Source organism: Urocitellus parryii, chromosome 8 (genome assembly GCF_045843805.1).
Source record: "Urocitellus parryii isolate mUroPar1 chromosome 8, mUroPar1.hap1, whole genome shotgun sequence".
Taxonomy (NCBI): domain Eukaryota; kingdom Metazoa; phylum Chordata; class Mammalia; order Rodentia; family Sciuridae; genus Urocitellus; species Urocitellus parryii.
This window is the reverse complement of record NC_135538.1, coordinates 71,033,360-71,054,530: the sequence shown is the minus strand read 5'-3', so window position 1 is coordinate 71,054,530 and position 21,171 is coordinate 71,033,360. Positions and strand designations below refer to the sequence as shown.

Sequence of the window (21,171 nt, the reverse complement as noted above, 5' to 3'; positions counted from 1 at the left end):
ACCTTTAAAAAAAAATCTCAAATGCTTTTTTTTTTTTTTTTTGAGAGAGAGAGAGAGAGAGAGAGAATTTTTAAATATTTATTGTTTAGTTTTTTCGGTGGACACAACTTCTTTATTTTTATGTGGTACTGAGGATCGAACTCAGCGCCCTGCGCACGCCAGGTAAGTGTGCTACCACTTGAGCCACATCCCCAGCCCTCAAATGCTTTTTTTAAAAATCCTAATATAATAAATAAGAAAACAGGGGGGAAATCCTCAGTTATACATGGAGAATTTAATTCTGCTCTTCAAGTAAATGAATCAACATGTAGAAAAATATTCAGTAGGAGTTAAGACATCTTGACAAGACTTACAGAACATGAGCAGACAGAAAATCAGTATAGATATGGACAACTAGAAAATCACCATAAAACAACCTGGCCTAATACCGCCCAACAATAGAACACATTTTTTTTCTCAACTGCACACAATACATTTAAAAATTGAAGTCATACAAAGTATATTCTCTAATTGCAATGAATAAATTAAATGTCAGTAAGAAAAACATACTTGTGAAGTTGTCCCATGTTCAGAAACTAAAGAAAACACTTCTAAAGAATTCAGGGGCTGGGGTTGTGGCTCAGTGATAGAGCGCTCGCCTAGCACGTGTGAGGCCCTGGGTTCAATCCTCAGCACCACATAAAAATAAACAAAATAAAGGTATTGTGCCCCACTATAACTTAAAAAAAATCTTAAAAAAAAGAATTCATAAATAAAAGAAGAAATCAATAGGAAAATTTTTAAATATTCTGAACTTAAGAAAAAATACAATAGTCTGACATTTGAAGGATGAAATTAACACACACTTTACTGCATTAAAATCACTGCATTAAATGCCTACTTAAAAGAAAGATAGGTCAAAACTCAAGTGACCTTGACTTCTACCTTAAAAAAGTAAGGAGAACTCTAAAGAATTTAAGAGTTACAAATATAAGAGTTAGTCATTTGAGATGAGCTAGTATATAATCAATAAAGATGACCTCTGCCCATAGGGATAAATCCCAGTCCTTGCTGAGGAGGGTGTAGCCAAAGCTCACTAAGCTGCAAAGAAGTTGTTGTAATGTCTCTGAGTTTTAAAAATGGAAGCTGTGGTCAGAAAGCAGAAGGTAGGAGGATAGAAAGTCTGAGGCTGGCCTCAGCAACTTAACCAGGCCCTGTCTTAAATTTAGATAGATGATAGATAGATAGATAGATAGATAGATAGATAGATAGATAGATAGATAGATGGATGGATGTATATATGTATGTATAGGCTGTGGCCCAGAGCTTAAGCATTCCTGGGTTCAATCCATGGTGGAAGGCAGGAAAGCAGGCAGAAGGCAAACAGGCAGGAAGGCAGGAAGGAAGGAAGATATAAGACTCCAAAGCAAAAGTAACTAAAACAAAAGAAAGTCACTGAAATGAAAATTTTGTAGAAATAGGCCAAGGTGATCAGAAGGTCAAACCAAACATGAGGAAGCAAGGATGATGGGCAAGCTTTGAGAGAAGAGTTTAGGTTAGGTTCAATCTCCACAGAAAGAGGAAGAGTTACCAAAAAGTCTTAAATGTACTTAGTTAAAGTAGCATAGCTTGAAAGGTCACATTTTACTTAGGAACTTAAATGTCAGACATAATTTAAAACTTACCTTGGTATTATTTTGTCTCTGATATTATATTCCAAAATAAAATGTCTTATACTTTTTGAGTTAGTCCATATCTTTTTCTCTTTTTCTACATTTTAAGTAAAATTTTCTCATGTGTTACATTGGAATACTAATGCAAGAAGAACCAAGCTAAACTAAGCTTTTGTTTGATAATTTACTGGAAAATCAACAGCTCAATCAAAATAAAGTTTATATTCTGTGTTCATTAGGTTGATATCTCCCAAATGCCTAATAATGCTATAAACCAAGCAAGGGACACTGGGAAGCCAATGTTAATATAAGCCTAAACCCATATGGTTACATAATACATCTTCACTTTAATTTGAAATTAAAAATAATTAAATTCAATGATGTCATTAGCCATTTGTCCCTGTCAATCTTTTGTCAGAAATACAGTTCTGGGGGCTGAGGTTGTGGCTTAGTAGTAGAGTGTTTGCCTAACACAGTGAGCACCAAATAAATAACTTAATTAAATAAGTTATTATTAAAAAAGAGAGAAAGAAAGAAATACAGTTCTGCTTAAATTAACAAAGATGTCTCTAAAACATTTCTGATAAGTAAAGAATCCTGATTTAGAAATAATTTCAAAACCCTGGAGTGAATAAGTAGACTATATGTTCAATTACCTAAGTTAGGATATATTCCTTTTCAGAATTATAATTTTCTTGATTATTTTCCCTCTAGATAAAATTAGAAGATAATTGGATGAAAAGCAAAACAGTAGACATAATATATCAAATAGGTTTTAATAAAACAGTAGTATTTCATAAGGTTTTATTTCTAAAACAAATTTGCTCACTTATCAATTATCCCTTAATTACCATCTGAAATATCATACAAAAGGCATGCAACTTTCCATGGACCAAAGATTACAAGAACTGACAACGGTTATACCAGATGATTGACTCTGAATTGGTATTTTATATGTGTATGAATCAAGAATTGAAAACCAAATCATTATAAATGCATAAGCAGAAAACGATAATGCACAAAGGCTTAAAATTAGAAACATGAGAAGCAAAATAGAAACTGTGAAGTTACAAAGTATACAAAGGAGTCTTTTAGAAATAATAAGGAAAATGACAGCTTAAGAATACAGCAAAGAAGAAAATGAAACGGCAGTGTTATCTGGAATACAAATTGGCATTATCAATTCATTATAGAATAGAAAATATACCAAGGGAATATTTAAAAAAGAATAAACTCTCTCCACCTTGCAGTTCTGGTCTATTTTACTCACATCAGATATTTTCTGGAAACTCCACAGAACCTCAATTGACTGACTGAGAATACTCAATGAGGTAATTATATCTGTTGACCTCTATAACATGTTCTCATCACCCTCCTAATATCTGAGGTTTAGTTTCAACAATCCCCCCAAAATGGATATTTGTACTCTCCTATATATTAATATTTATTTTTTCATTCCCAAAGTATAATTCTACTTCAGGTTAATGTTATTCAATTTGTCCTAAATATTCTTCTAATCAGAAATTAATCATTTTACAATAAGCCATACTTCTTGTTCACCACAAAAGAACATGGTTATCTTCTTTAAAATGAATTATTTGATTACCACTATTTACCAATGTTACCTAAACAACTCCAGTATGATTAAAGTTAGCTCATCAAAATATAAATAGCTTTTTGATACTATCATTGGCTTTTTCACTATTCTACAAAATTGCAATTAAAATTAGGCTTAATAGTTCTGGTGAATCCCAACTGACAAGGTAAAAAAATTTAAAAACAAAATTTCTCTAGGACAGTTTATTACTTTTCATTGTTGTTAGTCTTATTTTAATCAAAATTCCCTTTTAATTCCACAAAGAAGCAGTTCACTATACTTTTAAGAAATGATTGACATTTTATTTCATCAGATTTCCAATTTTTTTTTTAATTTCATAATTTAGGCACAATTTATTCATTTAACAAACATTCACTTCCTGTCAGTAACTGACAACCACTCTATTAAGTGTTTAAGATTTAGAAGAGATTAATCTTCAATTTGGAAGAACTTTGCAAGATTCAATGTCATAGTCAAAAGACTGTAGGTGCCAGGACATAAACCTAACTGGACTGACAATAATAGAAACTCGTAAGATCAAGGACCAACTAGAGAGAGTATCCTCATATATAAAGTCAGGTTCAATATTTTTTAATTATTATGAGTTTAAACTTTATAAGGCTCTCCAATGACTTCAAGTTAAGAAGGACCTCAATACATAATACATACTTACATACACACACACACACACACACACACACACACACACACACACTAGTCATTTTACAATAAGTGCTCTTAATAGAGATATTTAAAGATTTTTAAGGGAAGCAAAAAGCAATTACATTTTCACCTATGATTCACAGATGTATTCAGATGTTTACTTAGTAATAATTATGTGTCCTTTTTTAAATGATGAGAAGAGCAAGAAAAGGAAGAAGTAATACATACAAAACTATATTTTAGGTACTTAAATATAGTAAATGCTTACTTACCGGTACTGACTCAGTTTGGCCTCCTAACTATCACATGAAGTGGAGATTACTATTACCTCATTTTAAAAGTGAGAACTTGCCAACAGTCACAATACAAGCAACTAAGAACCCAAATTCATTTGAGCTCCAGAGTTCACATTCTTAACTGATATTCCAAACTAGAATATCACAGGCCCAGAAACTTCCTAATCTCTAGTCTAGGTTAAAGTTCCTTCAACATACTCTCATTATATTGTATGTTTTCTTCCATCAGAGGCTTTTCTCATTTGTCTGATTATCAAATTGATCTGTAGGCTTTTTAAGGTTAATAATCACATTTGCCTAAGTTCCAGGAAAAATTAATTTTAATAAGAGTAAAAACTGGGCTGGGGCCCGGGTTCAGTGGTAGAGCACTTGCCTAGAACATGTAAGGCATTGGGTTCAATCCTCAGAACCACAAAAAATAAATAAATAAAATAAAGGTATTGTGTCCATCTACAACTAAAAAATATTAAAAAAGAAGAAGAAGAAGAAACTAAAATCTATGACTTGCATTAAACCAGCGGTTTTTAAATTCTTGATTTAGTTTTGCTTGTTTCGCATATTTGTAATTGTGTTTCATTTTACATTTAAATGATAATAATGTTAACTAAAAAATCACATCTATATTCATCGAATCTTCAGTATCAATTATAATAATCTGGCATACAGTCAACTCTCATTTCAATTAATGTATGCTAAATAAATATAAAGTAATAAAGAAAGGATCTATAAAAAAACAAACAATGGACACATTATAGTCAGAGGTTATAGGTTAAGTACAAAACAGACGGAATGCATTATACTAATAGGTGGCATAAAGCATAAAAGAGTTTTAAAGTCACAAATTTTTGACTCTTGTGGTAGAGATTAAGAGAATACGATTCAAAGGAAAAAACCTAAAACAATCTCTTCTACTTAATATTTTCCCACAAACAATTCCTTATTACTTTCTTAATTTCCAATGAAAACAACAATAATAGTGTCCTAATTGATCTCTTTGCTTTTAAGTTAACTTTTTTTCTCCAAACTATTTTTATTCACCCATGTTAGAACTGACTTTCCAAAACAATCTGTCATGCATCACAGCCATTTCTAAAGTGCTTTGAATGTTCCCCACTTCTATACATCAATTTACCTTAGCATAGTTTTGTTTGGGGTTTGTTTTGTTTTGTTTTGTTTTTGTATTTTGTTTTATTTTATTGGTGCCAGGGATTGAACCCAGGGGCACTCAACCCCTGAGCCACATCCCAAGCCCATTTTTGTACTTTATTTAGAGATAGGGTCTCAATAAAGTTGCTTAGGGCCTCAATACGTTGCTGTGGCTGGCTTTGAACTTGCCATACTCTGGCTTTAGCCTCCTAAGCCACTGGGATCACAGGTATGTACCATGCCCAACCAATTAGCATAGTTTTTAAAGTTCACTTTTTTCTAACAACCTCTCCTGTATGTATCTATAATCTAAACAAAATAAAACACTCCCTTTTCCACAATGTATATATACTTGGATGCCATTAAAACTGTTCATCTAGACTCTGTATCAAGATTGTAGCTGGTAAGAAATATATATTCGTTTTGTGGGTAGAAAAGCAAGATCCACTGGTTGGGAAGGCTATTGAACAGTTTTGGAGGGAACAGAATATGATAGAGACTGTTTTAGTCATATTTTTTGTCACTGTGATCAAAAGACCTAACAAGAACAATTAAAGGAGGAAGTTTATTTTGTCTCATGGTTTCAGAGGTTTCAGTTCACAAATGGCTAACTCCATTGCTCTGGGCCCAAAATGAGGCAGAACATCATGGCAGAAAAGGGCATGGAAGAGGAAAGCACCTCAGGACATGGCAATCAGGAAGCAGAGGGAGCTCCGCTCACAAGAGACAAAATATAAACCACAAAGTGATACCCCCAAAGTCATACCCTCCTCCAACTACACACTACTACTTATAATTACCACCCAGTTAATCCAGATTAGCAGATTAATCCAATATAATTACCTACCTATCATAATCTAATCATTAGGTCATTACTCTTGTGATTAAATCATTTCACCTCTGGGCATTATTGCACATCAACTTTGGAGGGATATCATATATCTAAACCATACCAGATACTTAACAATAAGCATGTGCTGCAGTGAAAAATAAAACTGAACTACTTATGTGTCTGGTCTGAATGTCACCAGGGATTAAAAAGCAGAAAGATTTTTAAAATTCAAAAATTCATCCTCTGTTTAAACAGGCAGTATAGAAGAAATTAATTTTACCACAAAGAAGTCTGGCTTCAGCTACTGGAAGATGATCTCTATGTCTCTGGAATAACCTGCCTGATAAGAATGCCTTTGTTGTTTGGCCAATGGAGAGTCTAACCACATAATTTTTGATAAAGGCTATGCCATAAAGTTCAGGCCTCCAAAGGAACTGAAGACTAAGGGTATAAGTCTGAACTTCCAAGAAGGGATAAGAATAAAGGTCAAACAAGCAGCATTTGATGGAACACCTATATAAGCTCTGAACACAAACAGCTTGGATAAGTGTTATTATAAACCACAGTCTGGAAGAGGTAATGCTGTCCATGTCTCCACAGTGAAAAAACAACCAGAAGCCTTGCACTGGGCCTCATCCAAATTTTGTCCTAGGGGGTCTCTTCATTGACTGGTCTGCATTTACATCTTTTCATGATAATAAAATTATAACCTGAAATATGGTGCTTCTTGAGTTTTATGAGCCATTCTAATGAATTATCAAACCCAAGAGAGTCAGTAGGGACCCTAAAATTTGCAGCCAGCAGCTAAAGTAAAGGTAGCCTTAGGGACCCCAAACTTGAGCCTGTATTTGAAGCAAGGGCAATCTTGTGGGGACTATGCAATTGGCTTAAACTCATTCCAAAACATTTGTCACTGTATTTCTCTAGTTGATACAATTTAGGTTGTTCTCAAAGTCATACCATCTGTGGGAAAGGTTATAAATTCCCTTATGGGGCATTATTACCAAGAGGCTATTCAAAAAATGGCAAAAAAATGTGGCTTGGCATTATAGAAAGACTAATGCCAGAGGCAGGAAGATCATAAGTTATGGCCAACCTCAGCAACTTAGCAAGACCCTCAAAATTCAGTGAGATCCTGTCTAAAATAAAAATAAGAAGGGTTGGGGAGGCAGTTCAGTAGTAAAGCATCCATGGATCCAATCCCTAAAATCAAAATTTTTTTTAAAAGACAAAGATTGGCAAATTGGATTAGAAAGTAAACCTCAACAATAAGCTGCCTGCAAGAAACTGACTTCACCTACAAAGATATACACAGACTGAACATGAAAGGATGGAAAATGGTATAAGAAAATGGAACAAAAAAGCAAGCAGGAGTAGCTATACATACAGCTGACAAAATAACCTTTAATACAAAATCAGTTTGAAGTGAAAGAGATGGTCATTACATATGGATCAAGGGAACAATCATTATATGTAATGACTATAAATATACATACATACACCAAACATCAGAGCACCCAATTTTATAAAACAAATACTAATTGCCAAAAAGAGACAGATCATCCACTAACAATAATAGTGGATAACTTCAAAATTCCACTCTTACATATAATTCATACAGACAAAAACATCAACAAAGAAACACTGGAGGCAGACTACACTATAGATCAAATGGCCTTAATAGACAACTACAGAACATACCAACCAACAGCAACGGAATACACATTATTTTCATCAGCACATGAAACTTTTTCAAAAATTTACTATATATTAGGTCATAAAATTAATATTAACTAATTCTTTAAATGAATTCATTTCCTGCATCTAACCAGGTCACAATGGAATAAAACTAGAAATCAACAGCAATAAAAACACCTCTGAATGAACATTAGTTCACTAAAGAACTCAGGAGAGATTTAAAAATTCATAGAATCAAACAAAAATGGAAACACAGATGAAGTTATGGGATGCAGTAAAATTACAAATAAAAGTTTATAGCAGTGAGTGCCTACATTTAAAACAGAGGAATCTCAAATAAATAACCTAATAATACATATCAATGTCTAAGAAAAATAAGAACAAACCAAACTCAAAATCAGTAGAAGGAAAGACATAATAAAGAGCAGAAATAAATGACATAGAAACTAAAAGAATAGCAGAGATCAATAATACAAAAGAGTTGGTTCTTTGGAAAGAGAAAATTGACAAATATTTAGCTAGACTAACCACAAGAGAGAGAAGACCTCTGTAAGTAAAATTAAAGGTGAAAAGAAGACACTATAACAGGTACAAATGAAATTCAAAGGATCATTAAAGAATATTTTGAAAAACTACATTCTAGTAAATTGGAAAATCAAGAAGAAATGGGAGAAATTTCTGGACACATATGATCTAACAAAATTAAACCAAGAGAATATTAAAAAAAAACTAAACAAATCAGTAATAAATAATGAGATAGAAGCAATAATCAAAGAGTCTCCCAACAAAGCAAAACCTAAAAATCAATTTTTTGCTGCTAATTAACACCGGTACACCTGAAATTATTCCATAAATAGAAAGGGAAGGAATCCTTTGAAACTCATCCTACAAAGTCCTTATTAACATTCTTCCAAAACCTGATAAAGACACAACAACCACAGAAAACTATATACCAATATCCTTGATGAACACAAAAATCCTTAATGAAACACTTGCAAATTGAATCAGCACCACATTAAAAAAAATCATATACTATAATCAAATTGATTTCATAAAAGGGTTCGAAGGATGGTTCAATATATGCAAATGAATAAACAATGCAGCTCATAAACAGAATCAAGGATGAAAAAATCACATGATCATAAAACAGATGCAGAAAAAGCCTTTGATAAAATTCAACAGTTCTTCATCATAAAACTCCTGAATTAGGTATAGAAGAATAATAATTGAACAACATAAATGCTATATATACAAACTCATAGTCAACATCATCCTGAATAGGAGAAAACTGAAAGCATTTCCTCTAAAATCAGGAATAAGACAATAAGGTCAATTCTCTTAGTCAATACAATAAATTTTAGCTACAGCAATGAGAGGAAGGAAGGAAGGAAGGCATGGAGGGAGGGAGGAAAGAAGGGTGGCCAACAGACCAGAAATATGAACAGAAAATGAGAAAATAATTTTTTTTTATTTTCTGATGATCATATTCTTAGAAATCCCTAAAAACTTCACCAAAAGACTCTTAGAACCAATAAACAAATTCAGTAAAGTAGCAGGATACAAAATCAACATGCAAAAAACAGTAGCTTTTCTATTCACCAATAATTAACTTCCTGAGAAAGAAATCAGGAAAATTATCCCATTCACAATAGCATAAAATGGATGGATGGATGGATGGATGGATGGATGGATGGATGGATGGATGGATGGATGAATGGATGGAGACAGGAAAAAGAAGATCAAAAAATTCTACACTGAAAATTATAAAACACCACTGGGAATGGTGGTACATTCTTATCCCAGCAACTCAGAAGGCTGAGGCAGGAGGATCACAAGTTTGAGGCCAGCCTCCACAACTTAGCAAGACTCTGTCTCAAAATAAAAAAGAACAGAAAAGAACTGAGGATGTAGCTCCATGGTAAGGAGCCCTGGCTTCACAAGGGGAGGGGAAGAGAGATAAGAGGACAAACACAATAGAATAGAGAACCCAGAAATAAATCCATGCATCTAGAGCCAACTGATTCTTGACAAAGGTGCTCAAACCATATACTGAAGAAAAGATCCAAAGGCATTAATATAGGACCTGAAACTTTGAAATTATTAGAAGAAAACACAGAAATAACAATTCAAGATATTGGCCTAAGCTAACAATTTCCTGAATAAGACTCCAATAGCTCAGGAAACAAAAAAAATTAAGAAATGGGATTACATTGAATTAAAAGGCAAAGGAAACAACAGAGTGAAGAAACTGCCTACAAAATGGGAGAATGTCTTACAGCTATTCATCTGACAGATGAACATGTCAAGAATGCAGAATATGGCTGGGGATGTGGCTCAAGCGGTAGCGCGCTCGCCTGGCATGCGTGCGGCCCGGGTTCGATCCTCAGCACCACATACCAACAAAGATGTTGTGTCCGCCGAGAACTAAAAAATAAATATTAAAAATTATCTCTCTCTTTCTCTCCTCTCTCACTCTCTCTTTAAAAAAAAAAAAAAAGAATGCAGAATATCTAAAGAACTTCAAAAACTCAACATCCAAAAACAAGTAACCTAATTAATAGATGGGGAAAAGATCTGAACAGACATTTCTCAAAGAAGTACAAATGGCAATATATGAAAATGCTCAATATCTTTAGCCATAAGGGAAATGCAAACCAAAACTACATTTGAGATTCCATATCACCCTAGTCAGAATGGTTATTAACATCAAAAAATAATAACAACAACAGATGTTGGTGAGAATGTGAAGAAAAAGAAAACATTATACACTGTAAAAATCTAAATTAGTACAGCCACTGTGGAAAACAGTATGGAGGTTCACCAAAAAGTCAAACTACAACTACAGCCTAGGTGCCTATCAACAGCTGAATGAATAAAGAAAATATAGCATAGATATACAATGGCATTTCAGCCATAAGGAAGAATGAAATTATGTCATTTGTAGGAAAAGTAATGGAACTGGAAGACACTACAATAAGCAAAATAAGAAAGACAAAGCAAGATAGGTATAGCATGTTTTTTTCTCATGCAGACATTCTAAAAATAAATAAATATATACATACACACGTATATACATACAAATGACCTCAAAAAAAGAAGAGGAACTATTAGGAAATAGAATGGGAAGAAAGGGGAGAACAAAGGGGCTTATATAAAATATATATAAGATTTTTTTAAAACATGTAAAACAACATTTTAAACAAAAAAAAATAACTGTTAGGCAAAACTGTATTAAGAAAAGTTAATATTTCTAAGCAAATATGACTAAGCAAAACTCTAAACAGAAAAAAATATATCAACTTATTTGGAAAATAATTCATAGTAGAAAAATAAGTGATAAATGTTTATATGCTAAAAACGTTCTACATTAGAAAAAAGACTATGTAATAGCACTGAAAGATTTTAATATTCCTCTTACTCTATGACAAACTTAGAACAAAAATATATTCATACAACATAAAAACTGCTGCTATATTAGGCAACAAAAATTCCAGCAAACTCCTAGAAAGAAATTACAACAATTTTTTCACTAATGAGAAAAAGAAAAAATTTAAACTATGAAAGATAAATTTTTAAAAATAGAGGAGAGTTGACAAATTGGAAATTTTAAAACATTCTTTTAAGTATTACTCAAAGTAACTGAAAATTTTAATTACTGGCTTGTAGGAAAGATAAAAAAAAATTATGGCAGCCAGTTTTCCCCTGGAAGCATTTCCCAATTCTAAACTAATAAGTAGATATTCCTTAAGAAAAGGGCTACTGTTTTGAGATGTTACAGAGAGATGATTTTAGTGGACTTAAAGAAATAAACAAAATTGGAAGGGACTGAATACATAGTTGGACCTCCCCTTAAATTTTTGGCAAATTTTTGAAGTTGATAGTTGTATTCTATCAACAACAACTAAAAAATAAATATTTTTTTAGAAAATAATGGAACTAAATTAGAAATCAAGAATGAGAAAAAAAACACTCTTACATCTGGAAAGTAAATAAAAAACTTCTGAATGATGAACAGATAGCAGAAAGAATCAGGGGAGAAATAAGAAAAAACTTCTTAGAAGTAAATGAGTATAATGATACAACATATTAAAATTTGAGATAAGTAAGAAAGCAGTTCTAAGAGGAAAATTCATAACCTTGAGCTCATACATTAAGAGAACAAAAAGATATCAAATAAATAATCCAACATTACAAAAAAAAAAGAAAAACAAACCAATACCAAAATCAGTAGAAGACAGGAAATAATCAAAATCAGAGCCAAAAATCAATGAAATTGAAGATTTTAAAAACAAATACAAAAGAATGAAACAAAGAGTTAACTTTTTGAAAGAATAAACAAAATTGATAAACTCTTAGCCAAACTAACCAAATGAAAGAGGTGGGGGACTCAAATTATCAAAACTGGAGATGAAAAAGGAAATGTTACCACAGACACTAATAAAATCTAAAGGATTATAAGAAACTATTCTGAAAATTTATATTCCAATAAGATAAAATATCTTGATAAACACAAATTCCTAGACAAATATGGTCTACCCCTACCCAAGTTGAACCAAGATTATATGGAAAACTTAAAGAGAACAATTTTAAGAACTGAAATTGAATCAGTTATCAAAAGCCTTCCCACAAAGAAGGTGCAGGGGCACATACCTGTAATCCCATCTACTTGGGAGGCTGAGGCATAAGGATCTTGAATTCAAAACCTGTCTCGGCCAACTTAGCAAGGTCATAGGCAACTCAGCGAGACCCTGTTTCTAAATAAAATATTAAAAGGGCTGGTGATGTGGCTAAGTGGTTAAGTGCCCCTGGGTTCAATTCCATGTTCCAAAAATAAAAAGTAAAGAAAAACCTAGAACCACATGATTCAAAGCCATGTTCTACCAAACCTGTAAAGAAGAAGTAATACCAATCTTCTTCACATTATTCCATGAAATAGAAAAAGAAGGAACACTGTCAAATCATTGCCAAAACTAAAGACACATCAAGGAAAGAAAATTTCAGACCATTCAGACCAATATCCTTGGCTAACATAAAAGGAAAAATTCTTAATAAAACATTGGCAACCACTTACAAAAACATATTGAAAAGATAGTGTACCATGATCACATGGGCTTCATCCCAAGAATGCAAGGTTGCTTCAAAATATGGAATTCAATAAATGTAATTCACCACATAAATAGACTCAAGGACAAGATCACATGATTATTTCAATATATGTAGAAAGAGCATGACAAAGTATAGCACCCATTCATGTTAAAAACACTTGTAAAAATAAGAATAGAAGAAACTTACCTCCACATTGTAAAGACTATATATGATAAACCCAAGGCCAACATTATTCTGAATGGAGAAAAACAAAGCATTTCCTCTAAAAACAGGTACAAGATAAGGATGCCCAGTTTGCCACTCCTACTCAACACTGTCCTTGAAACTCTAGACAGAACAATTAAGCTAGAGAAGGAAATTAAACAGATACAAATTGAAAAAGAAGAACTCACATTTTTTTTTTTTTTTGCTGGTGACATGATTCTATATTTAAAAGACCCCCCCCCAAAAAAAAAAAAAAAACTCCACAACAAAACATTTAGAACTCATAAGTAAATTCAGCAGAATAGAATATAAAATAAATACCTATAAATCAATCATGTTCCTATTAGAAATTTAAATTAATTTTTCCTAAAAGAAATTATGAGAAGTATCCCATTTACAATAGCTTGGTTGGGGGCCCACTTGGGAATCAATCTAACAAAAAAGGTGACAGGCCTGTACAATGAACACTATAGAACACTGAAGGAAAAAAAATGAAGAACTTAGAAGATGTAAAGACCTGCCATGCCCTTGGATAGCAGAATTAGTCAAAATGGCCATACTACCAAAAAGTGCTATGCAGATTCAATGCAATTCTCATCAAAATTCCAATGATGTTGTTCACAAAACTAGAAAAGGCAATTATGAAATTCATTTGAAAAATAAGTGAACAGAAGAGCCAAAGTAATTCTTACTGAGAAAAGTGAAGCAGAAGGCATCACAATACGAGGCTTCAAATTATATACAGAGCTATAGTTTTTTTGGTTTGGGTTTTTGTTTTTTGTTTTTTTTTTAATGATGCTGTCACCAGAATGAAACGTCTTAGGTGCCACGTATAATTTTAATGTAAAAGTACTGGTAATACAGTATCCTGCTTATTCTCTTCAAAGCTAAACTATGCAGTGAACATATAATAGAAAGATATAAAAAGAAAAAAGTGGGTCCCACCCAGACCAAGTTTCTATCTGTAAAGATAAAAATTTGGTTCTGAAACATGACAAATTTCACAAAAGGTATATCATTCTTTGAAGCATCTTAGGAAAGGTCAACTAGACTTCTTTTCAATGCCAAATATGACACTTTATCTTTCAAAAACTTCCAAAATGTTTATCTGTGAACAATCAAGAAGGACCACATGATATGCATGCTCAAAATGTTATCAATGTTCTCATAAGGAAAGTAGAGTTTTATGATGAAAAATTAACATATTTCAAATAATTAAAACCCATCAATTAGAGTTATTAAAGAAGTAAGCCACTACCAAAACAGACATTCAGAAAATAATGTATGTACAAAAATAAAAATAAATAATCAATGTTTTTATAAAAATAAAAAGGAGAAAAGAAAAGGGAGAGAAGAAATTAAGAGATAGATTCAATAAATCTAAACAGCTTAACATATCAGAGTGACAAAAGAACACACTATATGAAATTTGTATACAGATAAGTAAAAATCCCACAAAAACACTAGTGAGAAATGGAGAATGTTTTAGGAAATAATGAGTCAATATGCGTTATATACCTCATATCTTAACTGCAAAAACTCTAAGATACATTTACTTTTAAATGTTAAGATGTGGTAAACATTCTAGTGAACACTAACTATTCAGTAGTACTAAGAGTAGTAGGAATATCTATTGAAAATAATAATGTAAAAAGAGGAAAGAGAAAAGAAAAAAGGAGAATAAACAGGAAAATGGAAAGATTAAGCATAAACAGAATTAATATGTTCATATGAGATAGCAAGGGATGAAGAAGAGACGATGAGTAGAAGAAACTACAAGATGCTAAACCGACTGGAAACAGAAGACAATTTCCTAATGTAATAAAAGAAAAAATACATCATCTAAATGGATCTATAGGCTGGGCAAGGTGGTGTATACCTTTAATCTCAAGAGGCTCAGGAGGCTGAGGCAGGAGGATCGGGAGTTCAAAGCCAGCCTCAGCAACTTAGAGAGGCCCTAAGCAACTCAGTGAGACCCTGTCTCTAAATAAATACAAAACAGGGCTGAGGATGTGGCTCAGTGATAGAGTGCCCCAGTCTGAAAGAAGGAAGGGAGGGAGGGAGGAAGGAGAGAGAAATGGATCAATACGCAAAATCCTAACAATACTATAATACTTTAAAGAAAATTTTGGCAATAAAGTGCTTCCTGAGCAAGACAGAAAACCTAGAAGATGTAAGAAATACATTTCCAAATTTGACTACATAAAATTGAGCTTTGCATTTATGGAAAACACTATATGTAAACAACTGAAAAAAATGTATTTATAAACTAATACAATAAAAATAATAATAATTCGTTTTGTATTCATTGGTTGCTTTTCTACACGCCAGATATTTACAAGCCATGCTTCAATAAATTTACAAAACAAACCCATAATTTATAACCTCAAATTATAGATAAATAAACTTTGGCAGAAATTTTAAGTATATTAGAAAAGATCCCAAAGCCAGTAAAAGAAAAACAGAACAAGGCAACACTCCTATCTCCTGCTCTAGAACTGATGCTCACCTCTACCTTAGAATACTGATGCTCATCTCACCTCTACCTTAGAACACCTCTGCCTTGCCTCTAGGCCAGGAAGGAAAGGACAGTGGGCAGTGGGGGACGAAACAAGTTCTCACATCTGCTACAGTGGCCTTATTTGGAAGACAAATTGTTAGTAGCTGCTAATACTGTCTATAATCTTTACACCAAAAATTCTATTTCAACATACCCTGAAGAAATACCCACTCATATAAGCAAACAATGAAACAATATTGTTTTTAGCAAGAGTAGAAACAATCTAAAAGTGTATGTGTGTATGTAAAATGTATATAAATGTGTGTAAATAAATATATTTGTATATTTTTATATATTATATATGTTTTATATACTCTATATTAAAGTATACACACACTATATATATGCACCCAGTCTTCATTTTTTTCATGTCAAAGATTTGTAATTTCTCATTCTATACACTATAGACAAATTTTAAAAAAATCACAAGCTCCAACTGGCTGGACATGAATTAAATAGAAAATTTTTCCAATTTTAACTCCAACAACTAATTCATCAACATAATTATCAAGGAAAACAAAATACATCTTTAAAAATAAGAATACATACCAAACAATGTCTACCTTCAGGAGTAGGATTATACCTAAGAAATAGTTTTCACTCTAAATGATTCTAAGCTGTTTACAGCTTTTTTAAAAAAGCAACATTGACCAACCAAGTGTAGTGGCACATGCCTATAAACCCAGCAATTCAAGAGACTAAGGCAGGAGGACCACAAGTGGCCACCTCAGACCTAGTGTCAAAATAAAAATAAGAAGGATTAGGGATGTAGCTCAGTAATAAAGTGCCCCTGGTTACAATCCCCAGTACCAGAAAACGAAAAAAGAAAAAGCATAATCTGGACCATGAATCAAAACCTATTATGAGAAGCAGGGAAGCAACCTAATTTAGTTTTCTACCACTGCGAATATTACTAAAGAGGAGAAGCCTGAGAATCACAAAAGTTTGGTCAAAATGGTGCTATATCAATTCAAGTAATTACAGACAGGAAAAATGTCATTCATATTCCTCTCACAAAATGAATTATAATACATGAGTTAGAAAACAAAAATAACTTTACCTTCCTTGAAGTATATATGTCAAAAAATGGCTTATTTCTGACACTAAATGGTTCCTGTGTTTTGTCAATGAGCCCACTCTTCATTTTTTCATGTCGAGGATTTATAATTTCTCGTTCTATACACTGCAGACGAATATTAAAATCACAATCTCCAACTGGCTGGGCCTATATTAAAAAGACAATTTTTTGAATTTGAACCTCAGCAACTATTTTATCAACATAATTATCAAGACTGCCACAATGAATACAGTAGTCTATGTAAACAGGATCCTGTACAGTTGTCTAGTGCACAGCCTGTACAACCACTATGCAAGTCTAGATAGTTAGTCTAACGACAGAAATACATCTTTACATACACACAGTTATTTTAAGATTATAACTACATAAAACAGTATACAAAAGTGTCATAAATTTACTCTAAATTGATCCAAAAATCTCACATTTGAATTTAAGCATTAATATCCTCACTACTCATTTTTATTACTTACATAATTCAGTAAAATACCTGTATAAAAATTAAAATCCACATAATTTGGGAAAGCATGGGTAAATGGCACATCAAAATAGCAGAATCATCTACAATGCTTTTTTGTTGCTTACTTCTAATACTTTACAGCATTAAGAATTTAGTAGATAAATACATCCTCTGAAAATACAAAAAAAAGTTTACGTAATGTTCATAATATGTTACATATTTACATAATGTTCATGATACATTTTTACATAATGTTTACAAAAATGTTCAAAGTCACAGTTATAAAAATATAGCTTTCCTCTCTTCTCCCCAGTAAACTTTTCCTTTAGTGTCCTTAAAGTATATATGTTTAAACCATGAAATAAAAACTGCATGTAAACTTTTGAGTTGAGAGTGTGGACTTGCCTTATCCATGCATACACAGAAAATAGCTATAATGAATTCTCTGGTTGACAGTAATCATCTAGATTAGAAGGCATCACCTCAAAGGAATATCAACTACTCTACTCTGCAACTGGAACACTTTCATGCATTTTGCCCCCATCTTTTCTGTCTTCTTCCTCTCCTCCAGTCTTTATTATGTAACCTAACATTTATTCTAATGTTTACACAGGGACAGCAGCACTTGCCTCAGGGATGAACATTAGATACAGCTAGGGTATGTTTTTTTCTCAGCTTTGAAAGGATGATGACTTTGATGATCCAAAAGAATAAGGAGTAAGACAAGTCAACAAGAGCTAGGCATTAGGTAAAACATGTTCTCTTTACAGGGTATACAACTGTTTGTAAAGGGTATTTATTGAGGAAATGCTAATAAATTCAATGCTAACAGTTCATGTGTGACCTTTTTTATGCAATGTACGTCATCAACAGATTGAAAAACTAAAATGTTAGACTTGTATATTAGCTCAGGAAGAGGAATTCAGATACCTACAAAATTAAAAGTGGAAGAGGCAAGGCTTTTTCTTTTTTTAAGTCTAAGAACTGTTCAAATATATGTAAGTAATCTAAATTCCCTCTTAAATGCTTTCCAACTTAAAATATACATCAACTCACCAAAACAACAGGAAAAGACAGAAAACATGTTCACCTTCAAGTCCACTGGGTCTACAGTAAAGGAAGCACTTGACAGATATATGTAGAATCATTATGAATAGACTAGGGAAAACATTCAGTAACTACTGACTAACTGGCCTCCCTATTTTCTGTTCTTCCTCACTTCCAAAACACTATCCATGATGTCACTGAAGTTCTTCAAAATGAGAACAATATGATCATTTCATTACCTTAATTAGTAGCGTATTACATGAAAAACTAGGTTAAAATGCCTTATTCAAACAAGCTGGCTCCTTCTCATCAATCTATGCATATTAAATCATAATAATTTGTGTATGGAAAAAAAATAATTTGTGTATGGGTAGGACTGTATAATATATGTTATAGAGCAAAAAATATAGAATAGAATAAAAATAAATAGTTCTCCTATGTTCTTCCCAAATTCCAATAAACTACTTATGGAAATGGACTTCTTTGGAAGCCGGTGCACTAATATATGAATTCTCGAAAAGCAAGAAACCATGTATTATTCATCTCTACATACCCAATACGTACAGTATTTAACATATAAAAATGATTGATGAAATTCATCCTAGATAAAATAATAAACTAAGGTACTGAAAACATTTTAACTAAGATTTGGGGTCTCTAGCCACCATAATTATGAGTCAAATAAATCTTACTACTTTGAAAATACCCAGGCTCAGATAGTTTGTTATAGTACTGCAAAATGGATAAATAAATCAATGAAAGGTCTGTAATAGAGGACATATTTATAAATGCATCCTAATATCAGAAATATGAAACAATATGTGATTTTAAATCATTAAGTATGGTAACAGGCATAATATAAATAGTTATGGAGAAGTTTCCGTACTTTTCACTGTTTTCAGAATCTATCTATAGTTTTATATAAATGCATGTGTTATGCACATTGAGATGCCTGATAAAATGAGAAGCTTTTAATTATGCATAAAAGAGCCCTACTGAATGTGTTATAAATAGTAGGGAAACATAGTAAACGTGATTTAAAAAATGCTTTGAAAAAATAAAATAAATATAAAGACAAAAAAGTAAAAATAATCTAAATTTTAAAATAAATAAATAAATAAATAGTTATGGAATGAAAAATTATAAAGCTAAAGATGATAAACACTCTAAATCATTTTTACAACAAAATACAAAAACAAAATTTTTGAGAAAGTCTGATAACTTTGATTTCTGAGCATCAATAGACACTGATTCGGAAGAGATATCGTTAGCCAAATGTATAACCAAAAATAAATTCAAATCCAAAAAATATAATTCCTGCATATTAAGAAAAAAAGATAGACAAGAAAATGAAAAGTTAAAAGATTTATAAACTTATAACTAAATCACCAAAAAATGTAATGAATATAAATATATGTTCAATTTCATTAGTAAAAACAGAAAAACAAATTAAAATAGGATGAAATAATGTCACAAATATTGAATTGGTAAAAACTGTTTAATAAAACTATATTAAATAAGTAAGTATAAGTACTTCAGAGAGGAATATAGAAAAGCAGCTAATGAAATTGATGTTGAAAATTTAATCAAAAATGCCATGATATAATAATGAGAGACTGGACTTTTAAAAACACTTCAAATGAAAAAACTCAAAAACTTTCCAGGTGAATATATCCCCAAAATGAGAACAACTGTCATAGAGAAACTTTCACACACATGTACAAGGAAAAACATATAAAACTTAGATACTTTTAATTCCAGAATACTTAAATGTTTTCAGTCTGGCTTGAATAACAAGTGATTATATAATTTGAATAATATATATGTAGAGGAATGATTATACCTTTTTATAGAAATATACTTGAGGTTTTCATATTTTAGAAGTTGTCTTGTAATGTCTAAATAATTTAGATATTCATATTTTAATAAAATGAACAGGAAAAGATTTGGGGATAATCTAATATATAGTAAATGATTAGAAATTTAATTTCTAATTTTTTATATCTATTTTGTATTTTACTTGGGGAAATTTTGTACTTTATTTCTGTTTCTTGCTTATATTCATGAATAGTATATTTGTACCTACAAGTACATATTCAAACTCATAGCTTCTTTTTCTTTCTTTCTTTTTTTTTTTTTAAGTGACAGAAACAAAGCTTGTGGGCATTTTCTTAATCACAGGATAATTAAAATCAAAAAACATTCATTTTACAAAAGAATGTATTATTCTATCAGAATTGAACTGTTTTTCTTGACTAAGTTGAACTTAAAGAAATCTAAAGGCAAAGATATATATTATGTATTAGGCAATAAGATAAGGAAAAGTATATATAAAAGTATTAACAAAAGAGATGTTCAACAAGTAACCTGAATCACAATTTTTCTTTCCTACTATCATTGAGACGGTAACAAATAAAATATCTACTGGGCTGGGGATACGGCTCAGAGGTACAATGTAAGGCCTTGGGTCTAATCCCCACAACCACCAAATAAAAAAATAAATTAAATTAAAATATATCTATTATTTCAGTCACGATTTTTATTCTATAAAATATAAATTTTACAAATTATATAAGGTACTTACATTGAATTTAATTATGTCATATATCAAATATCTAGGGACAGCCTGTCCATTTACTTTGTCAATAATCATTTCCTTGAAAGAGAAAAGAAGATAAGTGTTTTCATAATTTAATAACAATTTACTTTATTTCAATCAAGTAGTACATAAATAGTAATATTTATTTCAATCAATAGTACATAAATACTAAGTATACAACTTGATGAAATTTCCAAGTGAACATAACTGTACCCAGATCAAGTCTTATAAACAAC

At 31.7% G+C, this 21,171-nt stretch overlaps 1 protein-coding gene across 1 annotated transcript in view; it reads right to left on the bottom strand.

Annotated features, from left to right (window-relative positions):
* Rngtt (RNA guanylyltransferase and 5'-phosphatase) overlaps positions 1-21,171 on the bottom strand; it is a 229,378-nt gene that overhangs the window by 126,071 nt on the left and 82,136 nt on the right. The window contains exons 10-11 of the mRNA XM_026410973.2: positions 20,921-20,992; positions 16,815-16,979 (exon numbers count right to left, since the gene is read on the bottom strand). Of these exons, the coding sequence (XP_026266758.1) occupies positions 16,815-16,979; positions 20,921-20,992 (237 nt within the window). The remainder of the gene's footprint in view (positions 1-16,814; positions 16,980-20,920; positions 20,993-21,171) is intronic.